Genomic DNA, 17636 nt, shown 5'->3' with positions numbered 1-17636 from the left:
TAATGCAATATACGGATAATTGATGATATGAAGAAGGAGATCAGCTGCATTTGATTTTGAGAAAAAATTGACGAGGAGATGGAATATGTCGATGTCGATGGAAATTAAATTACAAAAATAAAAAGAACTGGAAGGGGGATCATCTGGCAGCTGCATTGCGTTGGGCTGTGTGACAAGGCCCAGCCCAAGACAAAACTCTGTTTGCCCCTCGTCTCCTTTCTTCCAGCACGGCAGCTCCAGCTCCAGCTCCACAGTGCGGGGACTGCGGGCAGGCTGGAATGGATCATCATCATCTATTCATCTGTGAAAACAAAACGTGGATCTGAATCAAAAGAGGGAGAGCTGTCGCTGCTGTCTGCCCGCCTCCATCTCCACCCATCTCCCAAGCTCGATCTCATCCCATCAATGGCGATCTGAATCAACCAAGCCATCTGGAAGCTTCCAGTCCCATGGAGCGGATCCTCAAGTCCGCCAGGGAGTCGGGCTCCCTCAACCTCTCCAATCGCTCCCTCAGGTCCGTCACCATCACGTCCAAATCGCACCTCTCCCACCTCGTCTCTATCTACAGCGTCCTCCTTCAGATTTCACCTAGATCACATCCCGTCCATTCGGACGGACCGCCTCCACCTCTCGTGCCCGCCAATGCCGCCTAGCTAGCTTCTCTGCTTCTGGTCTTCCCGGTTCTGGCGTGCCGGGGGATCGCGTGCTGACATTACATTTCGGCCTGACTCAACTGTAAGCTCCAGTTTGATGACAGTTAGCACTATTTCATGCCATGTGAGGGTAAAATGTGAACGCTTCCCAAAATTGTTTACAGCTTCATACTTGCAACCCCAGCCGACGGAACATCATGGAAAACATTGGTGCATTTAGTTCCAACATCAGCCACCACACTTATGATTTCATCTCTTCAGCAAATATCCAGACATTCTGTCAGGGGTGGGGTGGCCTCGGAGCTAGCACTACTTCTTTCCTTTTACCCTCACTCACATATAGTCACATTCTCAACTATGGAGCTTGTTGCTAAATACGAGATCACTCTACTTGTCGTACCTAAAACATACACATTCCATCCTTCACTTCTGTTATAGCTAGCTAGTTAGTCACTGCGTGCGTCTCTCACAGTACTTCTGCCTGTTCCTTTTCCACCTTGCCCTGCAGGGAGATACCCAAGGAGGTGTACAACAACTTGGACACGGGCAGCCAGGATGAGAAATGGTGGGAGGTAACATGCTCATTACCTACCACTACGCGCTAATATACACGCCTACAAGTGATGATAAGTAAGTAATCAGATCACGCGTGCAATTTTCAGGGAGTGGACCTCCAAAAGCTCATCCTGGCTCACAATAACCTCGAGGTGTTAAGAGAAGACCTTAGAAACCTGTCTTCGCTTGTTGTTTTAAATATAAGTCACAACAAGATATCTTCCCTTCCAGCAGCTATCGGAGAGTATGCACCTTGTATTTGTTGACGAATTCCATTCATAGATATGCACCAGTAATTTAATGGCGCCATGGTTGTTTGTAATCCTCTTTCTCGCAGTCTCCCATTGCTAAAATCACTGGACATATCTTTCAATCAAATAAACACTCTGCCCGAAGAGATTGGCCTGGCTACTTCTTTAGTCAAGTAAGCCTATATGTACTTTTTGTGTAGTTCAATTAATTTACTCTCATTTTATACTGCATTGTTACGCAGTTCCACGTTCTTTTGGCAAGTATCTGCAGTCATCTCTCCTACCCTAGATCTCCGTAGTCTGCATGCCTTTTTTTTTACCGCTCCACCTCGTTTGTGTTTCACAAAGTGTACAGCAGCTGTTGATTAGCACATCATGTGAAGAGTAGAAGCAATGTGTGATGCTTAATATTAATGTATTTTATGCCATGTTTTGCCAGGGTTGATTTCTCAAATAATTGCCTTACTGAGCTTCCACCTAGCCTTGCCAAATGCCCAGACTTGTCCGAACTCAAGGTAAGTTGCATTGGATGTATTCTTACTTTTTGGCATATAGTTATCTGGTTTCTTGGTCTTGCACTTGATGGCTTTCCAATTTATCACTTCCTGGTTTATTTTGTAGTTTAGACACGCACAAAATAATGTATGCATTGTGTACAGGCATCAAACAACAACATATCCAGAATACCAGATGTACTTGGTGGCTGTTGCAAGTTAAGTAAATTGGATCTAGAGGTAAGAACTAATAGAATGCTAAATCTATTACTTTGTTGTTCCAGTTGCCTGTTGAAACTCAAGTGCCACAACTTATCAGGGTAACAAGCTTGTGACGCTTTCTGAAAACATGTTTGTGTCATGGACAATGCTCACAGAATTGAATCTCGGTATGAAATGTAACACAAGATCTGTTGAATTTATGTGATTCATTTGAGTTTTGCTTGCATTTAACTAACTTTTAGCTTGTTCCAGTGAAAAATCTGCTTACAGCCATCCCAGGTAGCATCGGAGCACTTTCAAAACTAATTCGCCTGGACATGCATCAGAATAGTGAGTTTATCTACCATGTTGTCACATGTGCATGCTCTGCATTTTTACTCTTTCACTAGCATTGATGGATTTCTACCTTTCTGTGTCAGAAATAACATCAATTCCTCCTTCCATAAAGGGTTGCTCTTCGCTAGCCGAGTTCTATATGGGGTTTGTTCTCTACTCACAACTCAGGACATATTCATCTTTTTTCTGTGCATTTATTTTTCTGTGATGTAAATTAATCTTTTCTGTTTTGTGTTCCAGAAATAACTTATTGTCTTCAATACCAGCTGATATTGGCATGTTATCAAAATTAGGCATACTTGATCTCCATTCTAATCAGGTACCCATCGTTTCCATGGCCAAATTGTCAATTTTCTGCATCATTTAAACAAAAAAGAAGACACTGTCGAGAAAAGCTGCCAGTTCCTTGGCTGGGAATATCTAGCATTTATTTTGGAACTGCAAGCAGCGAGTAGTGTGCGATAGTTGCTTGGGCCTTTTCATACATGATAAATTAATCATGTCAACTGTTTTAGTAGGCTTGTTTTTTGTGTGGGGGTGGGGTTGGGTGGGTTGGGGGGGGGGGGGGGGGTAGAATATCCTTTGAGATCTTGTTAGTTAGGACACATACATGATACATGTTCAAATGAATTTATAGAGCACAATCATTCAGAATAGCTTTAGTTATATTGTTGCTTCCTGCCACTTGATGATGGTTTTCACAACAAACTTATTTGTTAAAACTTTGGATGACTTCAAACAATTAAGTTATTTGTCAAAAGCGCCATATGTATGACAATAACAACGTAGCCTTAGTCCCAAGTTAGTTGTGGTAGGCTACTGTTTATTTGGGTTTAGGAGTATCCATCAACAAACCAAATGGCTGATGAATTTTCTCCTGTTACCAGCTAAAGGAGTATCCAGTTGGAGCCTGCAACCTCAAATTATCTTTCCTCGATCTATCAAATAACTCATTATCTGGTCTACCATCTGAACTAGGTTCGTTCTACTCTGCACTATGCTGCTGTTTGTCTGCCTTGTTTGGAATCACTATGCATTGGTATGCTTGTTTGCCTAGGCATATGTTATGCATTCCTCTCTGTCTGTTTTTATGTATTTAACAGATCGTAGATCTGAATTCTTGCATGAGTGATAAGTGTATGCTTTGGCCTTTAAGAACCTTGCGTAGTTTGTGTTACTGCCTTACTGAAAATTCTGACAATCCATGCGCCACTCAAGGTAAAATGACTACCCTAAGAAAGCTTCTGCTAACTGGAAATCCTATGAGGACACTTAGGAGGTATGTATTATCCCTGTTTCTCCTACCATTTCTTAAACAAGTTGTCAGGGAGCTCTATGGAGCTGCCAAAGTTAATATATTGTGTTCCCAGTTCATTGGTTTCTGGACCAACAACAACATTGCTGAAGTATCTGCGCAGCCGGCTTTCATCTGATGAGGAAGGTAATTGAGAAGTCTATGTCAACATGCATGCATTTGATCTTTGATGGCAACATTTGACATTAGATTGTCTGGATTTGAGAATCATTGCCATGACCACTTAAATGATCCTTAAACCTATTTCCTGCGCAGCATCAGGATCCGGAAGCACCCCGACTAAAGATGACCAAATTGCTGCAGCAAGGCGATTGTCCTTATCTTCAAAGGTGTGTTTTAATTTTTCAAAATATTTGTGGTGTCATAAGAAAGTTCTCCCTTTCCTTTTCCTTTTCTTCTCCTTAAATGAATTGGTTTCCACATTGCTGCTGTATCAGGAACTGGACTTGAGTGGTCTTGGTGTGACCAGTGTACCAGCTGCGGCATGGGAGACAAGTGATGTGGTAAAACTGGATCTTTCTAAAAATTCAATAGAAGATCTACCAAATGAGTTGTCATTATGCTCATCACTTCAAGTAAGTTTCTTAGAATGGAAATATCGTCGTCTTTTTTATTATTATCAAGCTCAACATGAATATTTAGCGTTTGCCTTTTTTTCAGTCCTTAGTTTTGTCTAATAACAAGATAAAAAGGTGGCCTCGCACAGTGGTTTCCTCCCTTACCAGTTTGTCTTCCTTAAAGCTGGACAATAACCCCTTGGTAGAGGTAATATAACAATCACATCTCTTTGTATCATTTGTCTTATGGCATATATTTGGCAAACAGAAGAATCTCAATTTGTCAAGTCTTATAGCCAATGTTGATTATTGGAGCTTGACCAAATGTTGATAGTACAAAATGAAAGCAGTATTAACTTTGAGAGAGCACGAAGAGAATATTCTTGAAATATTACGTGCAAATATATGGTAAATACCCAGCATTTCATTACACAATATCATAACACACTTGCTTTTCTTGTAGATATCATCCACTGATATTGTGTCTCTGTCCAAACTGGAAGTACTTGATCTAAGTGGCAATGCTTCAGCACTTCCTGAACCTTCTGCAGTTTCCGCATTACCACAGCTGCAGGAGCTCTACCTAAGGTTGGAATGTATGCACAGCCTCTAAACTACAACTATTAGAAGAAAGCTTATTTCTCTTTCTCTATCTGTTGGCAGACGAATGAAACTCCATGAATTTCCTATTGGTTCGTTGGGCTTAAAACAGCTTCGGATTCTTGACCTAAGTCAGAATAACCTTACAACTGTGCCGGAGGTAATTATTAAGATTTCTCTGCAAGCAAGGGAGTTTGCTAGTTTTAATAAAATTTCCTTTGGTTTCGTGATATGTTTTGAAGATCAAAATTTATATTTACAAATGTTGTAAGCAGCTGATAGTGGTGCCTTTCCGATTTCTGCATATGCCGACTAAACTTCACATAAACAGGACATCAAGAATTTCACTGCTCTCATTGAGCTTGATCTGTCAGACAACAATATAACAGCACTCCCAGCAGAGCTGGTATGTTTTTTCCTCATTTTTAGTCTTTTATTTCATGTATTTTCTTAGTATCTATTTCCGCGTGCTGTTCTATAATATAGATGTTATGGACAACTCTTCCTGCTCATGAGTTATATTGTATATATGTTTCTCAATCTAGCTGGATCTTGTATTTATGGATGCTTGTCTCTGCAGGGATTACTTGAAGCTAATTTGCAAGTGTTGAAACTGGATGGAAATCCACTAAGAAGGTAAGAATGTAACCTGGAGCTGTGATTTGATGATACCTGTGTTAATAAAGGAACCCAGGATGTAGCCGTGTGGTTCTACCAAAAATTACAGAAGCACACATAATAGCCATATGATTATTGGTGCTATGTGGTAAATCCTTGGAACAAAAAAAAACGAAATAAAAGGGAAAGATATAGTTGACAGACACATTGATCAACGGTACAATATGCTTAGCCTCCTGTTGCTTTATTGTGCAGCATAAGACGAACTCTGTTGGAGCGAGGAACGAAAGCAATTCTCAAGTACCTCAAAGAAAAATTGCCAGCTGAATAATATTTATAGAGCAAATTATTGTTGGACTCATGCAATAAAATGTTTTTTGGGCACTGTATCTTGTATCCTTTTCAATTTTCTGGACTGATTTTTTTTTTTGAGGGGGGGGGGGGGGGGGGGGGGGGGGGGGAGAGAGAGAGAATCTGGATCTTGTGTGAGAAGGGAGCTTTGTGATGGTTTGTGTGTTTGCACCCTCCATTCGATATACTGGATATTATCCACATGTTTGTATTGGAACAATATATGAACAATAAGATGCAACAGAAGTGCTTCAAACACATCCCAGAGAGAAATTATCCACCGTTGGATCTGACACGGTCAGATCATCATTGCTGATTCATCATTTATAGATCGTCACAGACTACACCAGCCAGCGGAATTTAGAAAAGGTTTCACGTCAGAATCATCTTTTGACAAATTTCACTCTAAAATTTTGAGCAGATTTCATGTGTAACACAAACTTTTCGTGTAGCCAAAATAGATATACACGATTTTCGGATTCATAGTATAAGTCATGCAGAAGCACCAACTTCATAAGCACGCTTTCGATCAACTCACACAGCAATTGCCTGGGACAAAACGGCAATGCATGTCCTGTATTTTACAGGTGCACATCTATCCATAAGCCAATCTCATTACCTCATAAATGCTAGATATCAAACTCACCCCAAAAATAATGCATTCCCAGTTAAGACATTTGTACAGAAACAATTTCTTTGGGCTGTACCCACAAAAATGTAATAAGCAAAAAAATGAGTAAGACGTGAAGGAAGAAGAGAACAGAGTGTTAGTTTCGTATTCAAGCCTGGTTGTATACCTAGTACGATCCAGGTAAGCTCCCTCGCTGGATGACCTTGTCATCCTGGGGCTACTCCAGATGCTGATGCGCTGCTGCAATGCAAGATGATTCCTGCTGGTCCAGGAAGTTCTGAGTGTATGCTTTTCTTGCTTGGGTAGTCTGGAGCTGGTAGCAGTTAAAAGGTGTGCCATAAAACCATGCTCCACATCTCTCTAATCATCCGGATCCATCTCTTCATCTTGCCCTGAAGATTTATTGGAGTCGCTTCTGTCAGATTCCTGCGTGTCTGAGCTAGAGCCATCTTCAGGCAACTCATCCTCATAGTCCTCATTTTGAGGTTCATTATTCCTGGCAGACGCCGTTGCAAGGCTGCGTGCCATCCAATCAGGACACTCTTCCTCACCTCCAAATAGGAATCTGCCATTGCTGTCTTTCACCGATTGAACAGCAGGTGACTTCAGCGTTCTGCAAGAGCACTCTGGCAAAGGGTGGGCGAGAAAAGATACAGGTCTTGACGACATAGCTGATGACACGACGCCTTCCACACTTGCACTCCTGTTGAGGTGCTCACGTGCAGCAATTGTCCAATTCCGCGGTGGATGATACCGATGATCATTAACATCTTCAAACAGCGCAGCAATAATCTTTCTGTTGATTCAAAAGGAAAGGAAATTATCATCATGCAAAACTACATAGCAAGTGGATAACTGTCAAAAGGTTATTATACTTGACCCACAATATACTACTGGACGATCCAGTAACTTTGATGTCTTACAATTAGCATAGCTATTGTGTTTGTTCCAAGTTTAACAGTTATCCACTTGCACTCTGAAGGCTACTTTACTACCATTAATGTCAGTTACAATTTTTTCCTTTGCAATTTAGCAAATATTAAATGCATTTTTAATGGCTGAATATAAGAAAAACTATTCTAAGCTGTACAAAAAGTATGCAACCATATAAAAATATAATAGCTCTGTACCTTTCAGGCCTGTAGGTTATACCGGAAGGTGTTTGGTATAACCGGTGCCCCATGACCAAACTTGAGTAGTCTGGCCAACCACTCCCGTCATTGTGAAACCCGGGGAAGAAGGCATCAGCTTCGACAGAAACAAATAATCAAGTGCATCCCAGAGCAACCGGTGTGCTTGCCTCCTGAACTCAATCAATGAAGCATCCGGTTCCGTGTCATTCTCACCAATCCAACCATACCAGCCTTCCTTCTCATGGGCATAGAATGGCCTTGCAGGAGGTGGAGGCCGCGGTCTTGGACGAGGCCCTGCTCTCTTCCATTCTTCAATGAGTTGTTTTTCACTTTTGGGAGGTGGAGGCTGTGGCAAATCTGGGGTTAGAGGATCTTCTGGCCCAACTAAATCAAACAGCTCCCTCTGACTACATAGTGAAGTGCGATCAACTAGGTTAGCAAACATAGCTCGTAGAGGAATAAGCATTCTTTGTCCACCAAAAGTCTCAGAACCAGCCAAGAATATTATTGTAGTTGGTGGGTAACCTAATGCTTGAAGTAGAAGTCCAACCTGGAAACACAGGATTGTTTACATCACAGCATTAGCAATCAAAATGAATCAGTAAGCTGGTATGGTAATAGGTAAATCAGGCATAGTATTAAGCAGATTATATCGTGCAGCTCAATGTGTGCCACAGGACCAAGGAATAGAAAGAAGAGACAAAGTCTTTCTAGTTTATCATCTAGTTTTCTTTTGTTTGGTTGCTTATATTTTGTCAGCCTCAGATTTCTTCTATGTGAATTCTCTTGGTGCAGAGCAGTAATATAACACCAGCTTACCTTTTATTAATGAACATGCAAAAATTGCATCCAGATTTAGTGAGCAAACATACTGTTACAAGCAAGCTCACCTCTTCTGGCATGAGTGGACACAAACCAGCCATCTTCCTGGACACTGAATCAACTGTTAGCTGCTCCTTTACTGTTCCTCGTTTAATCATCTGATTCCTTCTATACTGAATAAGCTCTGTATGAATATCCTAGAGATGATAAAATTAACAACCAGTCAAACGAAAGTCAGTAGATAGTATTGGAACACAATAATTGTAAGCATACAAACCTGGAACAGTTCAGCGCAACCATGAAAGGCTAGAGTATCTCTAAGCAGTCCTGGGTGATAGGCCACATAAGGACGGCCAGATGCTCGCAACCTATACAAATCATTCTGGAGTTATGACTTATGAGAACAGAAAACCACACTATAGGAAATATAATTAATAATGAGTAAAGAAACCGTCTCCTCGCATTGCACAGGCGAGGGTAAGGCTTGCCACTGACACCCTTCCCCAGACCCCGCACAGAGCGGGAGCTCTCTGCACTGGGTACGCCCTTTTTAATGAGTAAAGAAACCCTTCAGCTCCTATAACTAGCATACCCTGAAAGGGTAAGATTTCAACTTTACATGGTTTAAAACAACATTCTCAATCCAGAGAAAGCAACCCAAAACTTTCCAGTACACACAAGGAAACATTACAAATGATTAAAGTGCCATCCTTCTTCTTAGTGTGTACAAGGAAGTCAACTTCAATTACGGATTAAGGCCAACCATTATTTACTGAGGCATCACAACTGAAATACTCCCTCAATTCCAAATTGTAAGTTGTTCTGTCTTTTCTAGATACATAGCTTTCACTAGCTATGAATCTAGACATAATAGATATTTAGGTGCATAACAGAAACCATGCATCTAGAAAAGCTAGAACGTCCTACAATTTGGAATGGAGGGAGTACTAGTTTCTTTGCATAAATTGATGATGCATAGGGCATGGACCATAATTGATAAATCTACAATTGATTAACGAACAAAAAAGAAAGGGTAAGTGGATCAATGGCAAAGGTGGGAAGCCTCACCTTCCTACTATTTGGCTCCCAAGAGCCTGAATTTGAGGGCGCAACCTTAGAGCATGGAAGGCTACCCTGCATCTAAGCTTCTGAAATTCCTCCAAGCTTGAAGGGAGAATTGACTGTAGAAAACCGTATGGAAAGGCTCTAACTTCACATTGACCAAAGAATGAAAAAGAAAACAGAGTAAGCATGGGCGTGGAGGATACCTGAAGACAATTACCTCCATTAACAATTATCCCAAGAACTTTTGATTTTACAAGTCTGGGTAATACTTCTTTGATGTAGTATTCTGGAGTAGCAGAATTCCTAGGAGATACTGTGGGAAATTTTATCTTTTTCCTAGCCTCTCTGAGATCCTTTGGCAAGCCATGCACAATAACCACATCACTGGAAAGTGCATGTATGAAATGATCTTCATCGTATAGATAAGAAAAGCTTTTGAACTTCGGACTACAAGTTGGAACAGAGGAAAGGCTATATTTTAGAGGTCGAGCAGAAAAAAAAAGGATAAGGAATAGGCAACCACCATAATGAATTTCAGAATGAGGAAGGGCACAGCAACCTGATGCCTTTTGCACGAGTAGTTGCTTGTATCTCAGGAATAACCAGAGTGGCATTTAATAGCCTGGCAACGGCAACAAGATCACAGATCTAATAAAGGAAACAATGTCATGATCCTATTACAATGATAACAAGTAGAAGGATCCTTTACACATTACACAAGAAACCTTACTGAAGACTGTATCTTCTCAAAGCCACCATATATCTTTGCATAAATAAAACCATTATGCTTACTGGGAGCTGCAATAAGGTAATCAGACAGATTTATCAAGGTTTAGTTATATCGTAAAATGGTTTGATGCTGAGTATACAAATCATAACATTTCAGGTAATCTAACACTTTATAAAATGGGATAAGCATGTAGTAATTACAGTGAAGTGTAGCAATAGATTTATCCACATTATTGTGCAGAAATCACATTAAGAAACATTCTAAGGTCAACAACCTAACACTAATGGTTCCAATGTTGGGAAAATATAGAATATTTAATTATCATTCTGAATGAATCTCAACATAAGACAAAATGTGGAAACTAATGAAGAATGCTAGCATATTCAATGTCTGGAAAATACAAGTTATACAATGCCGAGTAAGAGTGCACCTAGGTGCGTTTGTGCCCATTTTAGTCTGAGCGCTGATATTTATACATATCAAAAATATGTCAGAAAAAAACAAAGACAGATAGCATGATAGAATATGCAAACTTGCAGAAAAATGATCATCGCACATACCAAAAAAATGCATATCACTACTATATGCATGTATCTTTTGAGACATTTCTTATACACAAATGGTTTGTCCAAAAAGAAATACAAATGCACCTACATTTTTTTTAACTCAGTGTCTAAAGTAACCAAACGACTAGTTTTTTTGAGGAAACGGCAGGGAAGCCCCCTACCTATTTTTTTCATTTTCTATATATGTATGTACAAAAGAACAAAGAATATCTGTACAAGTTACAAGGCTTGCAAAGCCCAAAGGAAAAAATACCAAACGACTAGTTGAACAAAAGATGCCACAATGAAAATACTAGTAAAGTAGGTGCAAGTTTAAGATCAATTTACCAGCATATGATTTGCTAGGTTTCGCAAAAGGATGCAAGTGATCAAGTGGGACCAATGGACCCCACAGTCTCCGTGGTCGAGGCCTCTGCCAAAAAACCAAGAAGCATAGAAAAAGATGTTACATATAATCGACGATTGCAGTGAAAATAGGTGTCCAACGTAACCACAGTAAACACAAATTCCTTCATTATAAAACTAAGGAAATTTGAGAAATGGGAATTGATACTGTGACATGGTCAGAGCATGTGAATTACCGGTCCAAATGGAAGGACATCGTCCATGTGCATAGTGTACTTTGTAATGCCCCCAGCTGAATAATTAGCAAGAAAAAGGTGCACGAGCAGCGATAGCATCGACAGCACGATGCCAATGGATGTGGCCAACTTAAACTTGCTTTTGAGCAGCATTTTATTTCATTACTCTAACCTCCAAATCCTGGTGAAAAGTTAACTCTTAGACATCTCCACAGAGCTATATCAGGTGCCAAGAAATCACAAGTGAAAAAAAGTGCACAGTTGCAAACATTTAGCAAAGAAAAGAGCTAGTACAATAAGGCTATATGTTAAACCCACACACAATTTTATCCAGAACCTATGGGTGAGCAAAATAACCACTACAAAGTAGCAGCAAAGGGCTAACCAGGAAAAAGAAAAGGTCCAGAATCTCACAAAACACAACATAGCAGCACGACCTGCCTCAACCAACCCAATGAGGCAAGCGCACAGTGCCCAATCTAGGCAGCTCCTGCGTGCAGCTGCACATGGTACCTCACACAGCACTAAGAGCACACACCAAATACTCGCAGCAGGAGAAGCATGTCTAGAAGGATCTGTCAATCTCGGATCCAGATTCGACAACTTGGTGGGGTTTTGGTGGAAAGCGCGAGACCAAGGCTTTGGATCCTGAGCAACTCAGACTCATTGCAGCATGCTGATGTGTGGGGTAACCCGGTCTCATATGGCTCAGTGAGCTAGGCCACTACTACTATATATACAATCAAGTATTCAAGTTGAGTAAAGCCCCCAACGCTGCTAACTGGCTGGAACAAGCCCAGTGAAGCCGAGAAACAATCAACAATCTGGAAGGATTCCATGTGTGTTCTACCTACGAGCTGTTAACTACTACTAAATTGGTATAGAACGTCATTAGCCACCGCACACTAGTCCAGCAATCGAATCCACCTACACAGGCACAGATAACGCGTCCCGCAAACCGTATATAGATGCCAAATGCAGGGCGGCGGAGCAAAGTTTGGCGGCGAGAAAAGCTCGCGGGAACAAACTGCTATAGCGGTGCAGTCGAATCGAATCTCAGCATGAGGCAGGGGCTGGGGTTCTACGTGCCAGCCAGCCCAGGAGGGAGGGTGGGTTTCCTTACCGAGAAGAGGAGGTGCGAATCGATCCACGCCCCGGCGAACGGGGCGAGCGGATCCCCGCCCCTAGCCCTAGGGCGGCCCCGAGTAGCGCGGCGACGCGGGCAGTGGGGGCGGAGGCGCGGCGCCGATCTGGATGGACGGAGGGAGGCGGGCGTGGCGTGATCGGCGCGGGGGAAAGGAGGAGGACGGTGGTGGGTGGGCGAGTCCGTGAGAGTGGACGACTCAGATTGGGTAACGTTCCTTCGGCAAGTCACAGCGTAACATGCAGCCCTATATCCAGCGTTGAAACATCATCCAACGGCTGCTAGGACACTTTAGTTTTCCTCCGCGAAGCTAGGCGGCTCGCTGGTTTTCGTCGGGCTGCATCAACCCGCGCCCGCGCTCGCCGTCTGAACGAGCCAAGCAGTCCTGCGCCGCCGCCTGTTGTCCAGAGGGGCCGAGCCGTCGAACTGCACAAGACGACGCCGGTCAGCAGCGTCGCCGCCGGCCCGAGCCAAGCAGCCCTACGTACGTCGCCGCCAGCCCAGGACACCGTCAAGGAGCTCCATGAGGACAAGTATCAGACCTCTTCTCTGTCACGTTCTTGAATGCGTATATGTGATTTGCAATATTAAAAATGAATCTGTAAAATACAAACTTCAGAGCGTACTGGTTCGTGAGTAGCCCAGTACTTCAGTTTTTATAGGTCAGTAGTTCAGTTCAGATAGTTCAGTAGTTTTTGTCTGAATTCTGGAGGAATCTGGATGGTTTGGAAGAATTTATGAGAGAAAAACACTATTCCGGATAAAAAAATAAACGGATCAAGCCGGGTTTAAGGGCACACGAACAGGGCCATAGAGTTCACTTAGGCTAACTTATTTATTTCTTTAGAATTGATATGTTTTATCTATGTGTTACTGGTTTATGTGAAAGGCAATGGAAGAACTTGATGATGGAAAACCTTGGTTTGAGATTTAAAAATTCAGTTGAGGCTTTGACAATTTTTGCGTGGCATGTTACAAACCTATAACCTATACATTTATACATGCTTTTGTCAATCTAAATCCAAATTAAAAATTTTAATTTCATTGGCAGCGACAAAAGGAAAATGTTGTTGTTCAGCCCCAAGTCCAATTGAAGAATGACGGCAGCAACAAAGAAACAATTCCGTAGTCTCAAGAATACAATGTCATTAGCAGTTTTACTCAACTCATAACAGCTACAACTCGTGTCGATGATAACCTTCAGTTCTAAGTATGTATAGGCTAGTTAGATAGCATTTTGGACAGGGCTAACTATAGTATTTTGCGGCCTAAATGTAATCTTTTGTGGCCTTACTATAGTCTTTTGTGGCCTGAATGTACATGTCAAATGCTTCAATAGTACCAAATATTATTGGAACACAGCACACAAATATGAAGTGTGCTTATCTCTTTATCAATCGTATGCGTGCTAAAATGTTCTGTTTGTGTGCAAATCTTATGTATTTCCAGAGCCAAAATGGCTTTGTTTCTGTGCAAATCTAGTGATGCAAAGTGGTGTTCTCCGTTATAGAGGGAATATGTCAACGCATAAAGGAAAAATCAATATGCTGCAAATCTGCTGCAGTTCAGGTTTCAATTTTCACAAGTTTTATCAATGCAATACCTCAAGATGGGCCTCTTAATTTTATTGTACAGATATGAAGAATATGGTGCGGTTACAATAAGTAATTTCTTATCTAATTACATGAACCATAGAGTCAAGCAATGGATCTTTGAATCTAGTCCCTGCAGAGAGCTCCTCCACAACGCCGGCATGCTTCCTGAATATCCATGTCTGTTACCATCTCCATCACAGCAGCGCGGAGCTCCGTCTCCTCTAGGACGGCGTGGTGCCAGAGAGTTCTTCCGTTATGCCTCGGTGCGGGTCTTCCTCAGCTCGACTTCTGTGCTCTCCGGGGAGGCGCGGATGCCGGCGTGGCGCGGGAAGGCTGGGCGCGGGACTATAGATGGCCAATGGGCTAGCCCGGCACGGCACGACACGGGCCCATGCCAGCACGGCCCGATAGCCAACGGGCCGGCACGACACGCCGTGCCTCACAGGGCCACGGGCCTGGCCTTCGGCCCAGGCACGGCCCTATGGGCCGATTTTCGTGCCGGGCCGACCCGAGAAGCACGACCATTTTCACAGGTTGTGCCAGCCAGAGGCCCACTGAGCGGTCGCATAGGGAGGCGAGGCGGAGGTGGCCGTCGGGGTTGGGAGCGGCGGAGCTCCGAATCTCGGGCCCTCAAGCAATAGAGAGGAGGAGATGAAGAGGGGCCGAGGGGGTGAGCGAGATGGAGAGGAGAGAAAACAAGGAAGGGAGTGAGTCGTCGGATCTGCCCGCCCGCGCGCTCCTAGTCGCGCGCCGTCGAGGGAGAGTGAGGGAGGGAGGGAGGCAGGGACGGGGAGGAGGCGTCGCGCCAGCGTCGAGGCAAGGGTGGGGAGCCGGATCCGCGGTGGAGAAGACCCAGCGTGGCCAGATCCACGGCGGAGATCCAGCGCCGCCGCAGAGGTGAGGGATGGTGAGGAGGACGATGGATCTCGGGCCACCCTCTCCACCGCGTCCTACTGCAAACATCAATCTTCCTCCCTCTTCATGGCGTCCCTCACCCGCTATGCTCCTTCTCCAGTGCAACTCCCGTCGAGAATGATGAGCAAGCAACATCCTCTCTCTCTCTCTCTCGCGCGCGCGCGCCCGTCTGCCTTCCTCCGTCGGTAAGCCAGCATATTACGAGCATATCCGTTGTCACTTTCCTCATGCTCTAAGTTGGACACTTTCGCTGCTCAGAGGGGCTAGATCCGCAGCCTTCTCCTTGGATCTAGGGTCGCTGTTGCTCAGCATATGCTTTTTGTGATGTTGCATTTGTTCAGCATGCTCGTTTCGGCTGGATTGCTCGTATCTGGCTTATAATACATGGCTTGAACAATATTTTTCTCTCACACCAAACCAGCCAGCGGTACTTTCAGCCATGGCTTATAAGCCAATCCAGCCGAAACGAATAGGCTGGTTATTTTTTTGTGTTGCGTCCGGAGATTTCTCATATTTCATAACAAATTCAGATGTTTAAGTAGATGATCTTTCATGTTGCTACAACAAAACTAGCATGTTGTGTCACATGATTGTTTGGTGTTCTCATGTTGCTGCAATAAACTAGCATGTTTGGTGTTGCAGGAAGCGAGACGAATAATCAAATACATAGAAAAGAAGAATATATATGAATAGTATAATAAAGAGAAAATGCCAAGAGTATTTCTTGGTGTTGCAGTAAGCAATCATTTTCTTACGTTGATTAGAGATGTTGCATCTCCTTTATTTTGATGTTTTAGTAGTTGGATGTTGGATGTTGCATTCTGCTTATTGTCCATGTTGCAGCCAACAGAATGAGATGTTATAATGATTGATTTCTCATCTTTGCAGCAATAAAACTAAGTTGTAGTAACCGATGATTTTGGCTCTCGATTAAGGATGTATCATCTCCTTTGTAACTGTGTATGTTGCACTTTGTTGATTTCCCATGTTGTAGCAACAGACAGTGACCGGGGCACCACGCGACATACGGGGCATGGTGGGGAAGGGCATAGCGCCGCTCTGCGCGCTCTTGTTGCGGGAGGAAATCGTGTGGATAAACGAGCGTTGTGGGGAAGCTAGGATGCATGATTTGATGATTCCGCTCGCTTGTATGGGACAACTGGCAGAAGCGTCCGGACGCAGCCAAGGGCCGGACGTCCGGGCGCTAGCTGCGCGTTGAGTCAAGGGTGCCATGCATAATCTAGGAGGCAGATGTTTGCTCCTCATCAGCTGCTCGTCCATCAGCAAATTAAGTAGAGCTGAGGTGGCAGCGTGGCATGCCTAGACCTCCAAGAGGCGAATTCAGAGGACCAGTCGTCACCTTGGCCTTGAGCAGGGAATTTGTTTTTTTCTTTTTAAGATTAGAAAATATAAATGAATTTTAGTCGCTCGCGTATGGTAAGTTTGGACGGAGGACACAGATAAACACAAGCACGTATAAGCACGGGTAGAAACGGCAAGCATACAAGATTTTTGCAAGTCTGAAGCAAGAAGATATATAAACGAAGCGGGCTAATTTGATTGGGTCCGATTCTTTTTTTGAACGTGATTTGATCCGATTTGGAATTGGAACCGACTAGCAGCGTAGCCGACCGTCTCGGAACCGAACTCTGTTGCTGGCCCTCGGCCTTGCCAAGGAGGTAGGAACGAACCAGGCAAAGCCATATCTACTATCATCTCATATCGATCGAAGAACGGCACAAGAGAAGGAATCGATCGGAGCCAAGGGCAGCTAGATCGACGATCGTTGTCGTTCTCGTTCACGTTCATGGGGGTCCAGCAGGAGCAGGTGGCCATGGGGGCGAATAAGCACGATGAGCAAGCAGGCGCGGACGATCAGCATCTGAAGGAGAAGGAGATCGAAGAAGAAGCCCCGCCAGCTGCCAGTGCCATGGATGACGGACGAGATGGCCACCATGACGTCGGTGCTACCCGGCCAGAGTCCTGACGGAGTACACCACCGAGGACGCCGCGAGGTTCGACGAGGACATGGCCCGTACCGATCGACAAGACGCTCGACGAGTTGTAACTTGGAAGCCAGGGTCGCCTCCTTCCACCCTGTTACTTCTCGTGAGCCCGTGGTACCGTACATGACACCGGGCCTGTTACACGAGGAGGAGGAGGTGGGCGACCTGCGCGTGTCCAAGGATGACATCAATTAAGGCCTGGTTTACATTGCCTCAAAATTTCAAATTTTTTCACTCTCTCTTTATCACATCAATTTTTAGACGCATACATGGAGCATTAAATGTAGGTAAAAAAAATAACTAATTGCATAGTTTGGTTGTAAATCATGAGACGAATCTTTTGAGTCTAGTTAGTCCATAATCAAACAAAATTTGTCAAATACAAACGAAACATGCTACAGTATCCAAATTACGAAAATTTGCAATCAAACTGGGCCTAAGATGCTCCGGTCCTTCGCCGCGCGCGAGAAGCGGCTACTACCCAACCCAGTTTTCA

General features: G+C 43.5%; 1 protein-coding gene and 1 pseudogene across 1 annotated transcript; one reads left to right on the top strand and one right to left on the bottom strand.

Annotated features, from left to right (window-relative positions):
- Window positions 1-244: 244 nt before the first annotated feature.
- LOC136464883 (plant intracellular Ras-group-related LRR protein 6-like) lies at window positions 245-6032 on the top strand. Its single transcript, XM_066463834.1, has 21 exons — window positions 245-514; window positions 1162-1225; window positions 1316-1452; window positions 1546-1632; window positions 1899-1974; window positions 2119-2193; window positions 2273-2342; window positions 2428-2505; window positions 2595-2655; window positions 2752-2830; window positions 3399-3489; window positions 3730-3790; window positions 3882-3952; window positions 4082-4155; window positions 4264-4401; window positions 4487-4591; window positions 4847-4971; window positions 5047-5143; window positions 5315-5389; window positions 5564-5619; window positions 5857-6032. Exons 1-21 carry the CDS (start codon window positions 450-452, stop codon window positions 5930-5932), a joined length of 1761 nt encoding a protein of 586 aa, XP_066319931.1. The 5' UTR covers window positions 245-449; the 3' UTR covers window positions 5933-6032.
- Window positions 6033-6548: 516 nt separating this feature from the next.
- On the bottom strand, window positions 6549-12741 carry LOC136468057 (protein EMBRYO SAC DEVELOPMENT ARREST 30-like; annotated as a pseudogene).
- Window positions 12742-17636: the final 4895 nt, after the last annotated feature.

Source organism: Miscanthus floridulus, chromosome 7 (assembly GCF_019320115.1).
Source record: "Miscanthus floridulus cultivar M001 chromosome 7, ASM1932011v1, whole genome shotgun sequence".
Lineage (NCBI taxonomy): Eukaryota > Viridiplantae > Streptophyta > Magnoliopsida > Poales > Poaceae > Miscanthus > Miscanthus floridulus.
This window is presented reverse-complemented; position numbering and strand designations above follow the sequence as displayed.

Coding starts and splice junctions, on each gene's coding strand:
- LOC136464883 (XM_066463834.1), top strand. CDS start 450: ATGGAGCGGATCCTCAAGTCCGCCAGGGAGTCGGGCTCCCTCAACCTC. Junction 3,490..3,729: donor TGGTCTACCATCTGAACTAG/GTTCGTTCTACT, acceptor GCGCCACTCAAG/GTAAAATGACTACCCTAAGA. Junction 4,402..4,486: donor CATTATGCTCATCACTTCAA/GTAAGTTTCTTA, acceptor CCTTTTTTTCAG/TCCTTAGTTTTGTCTAATAA.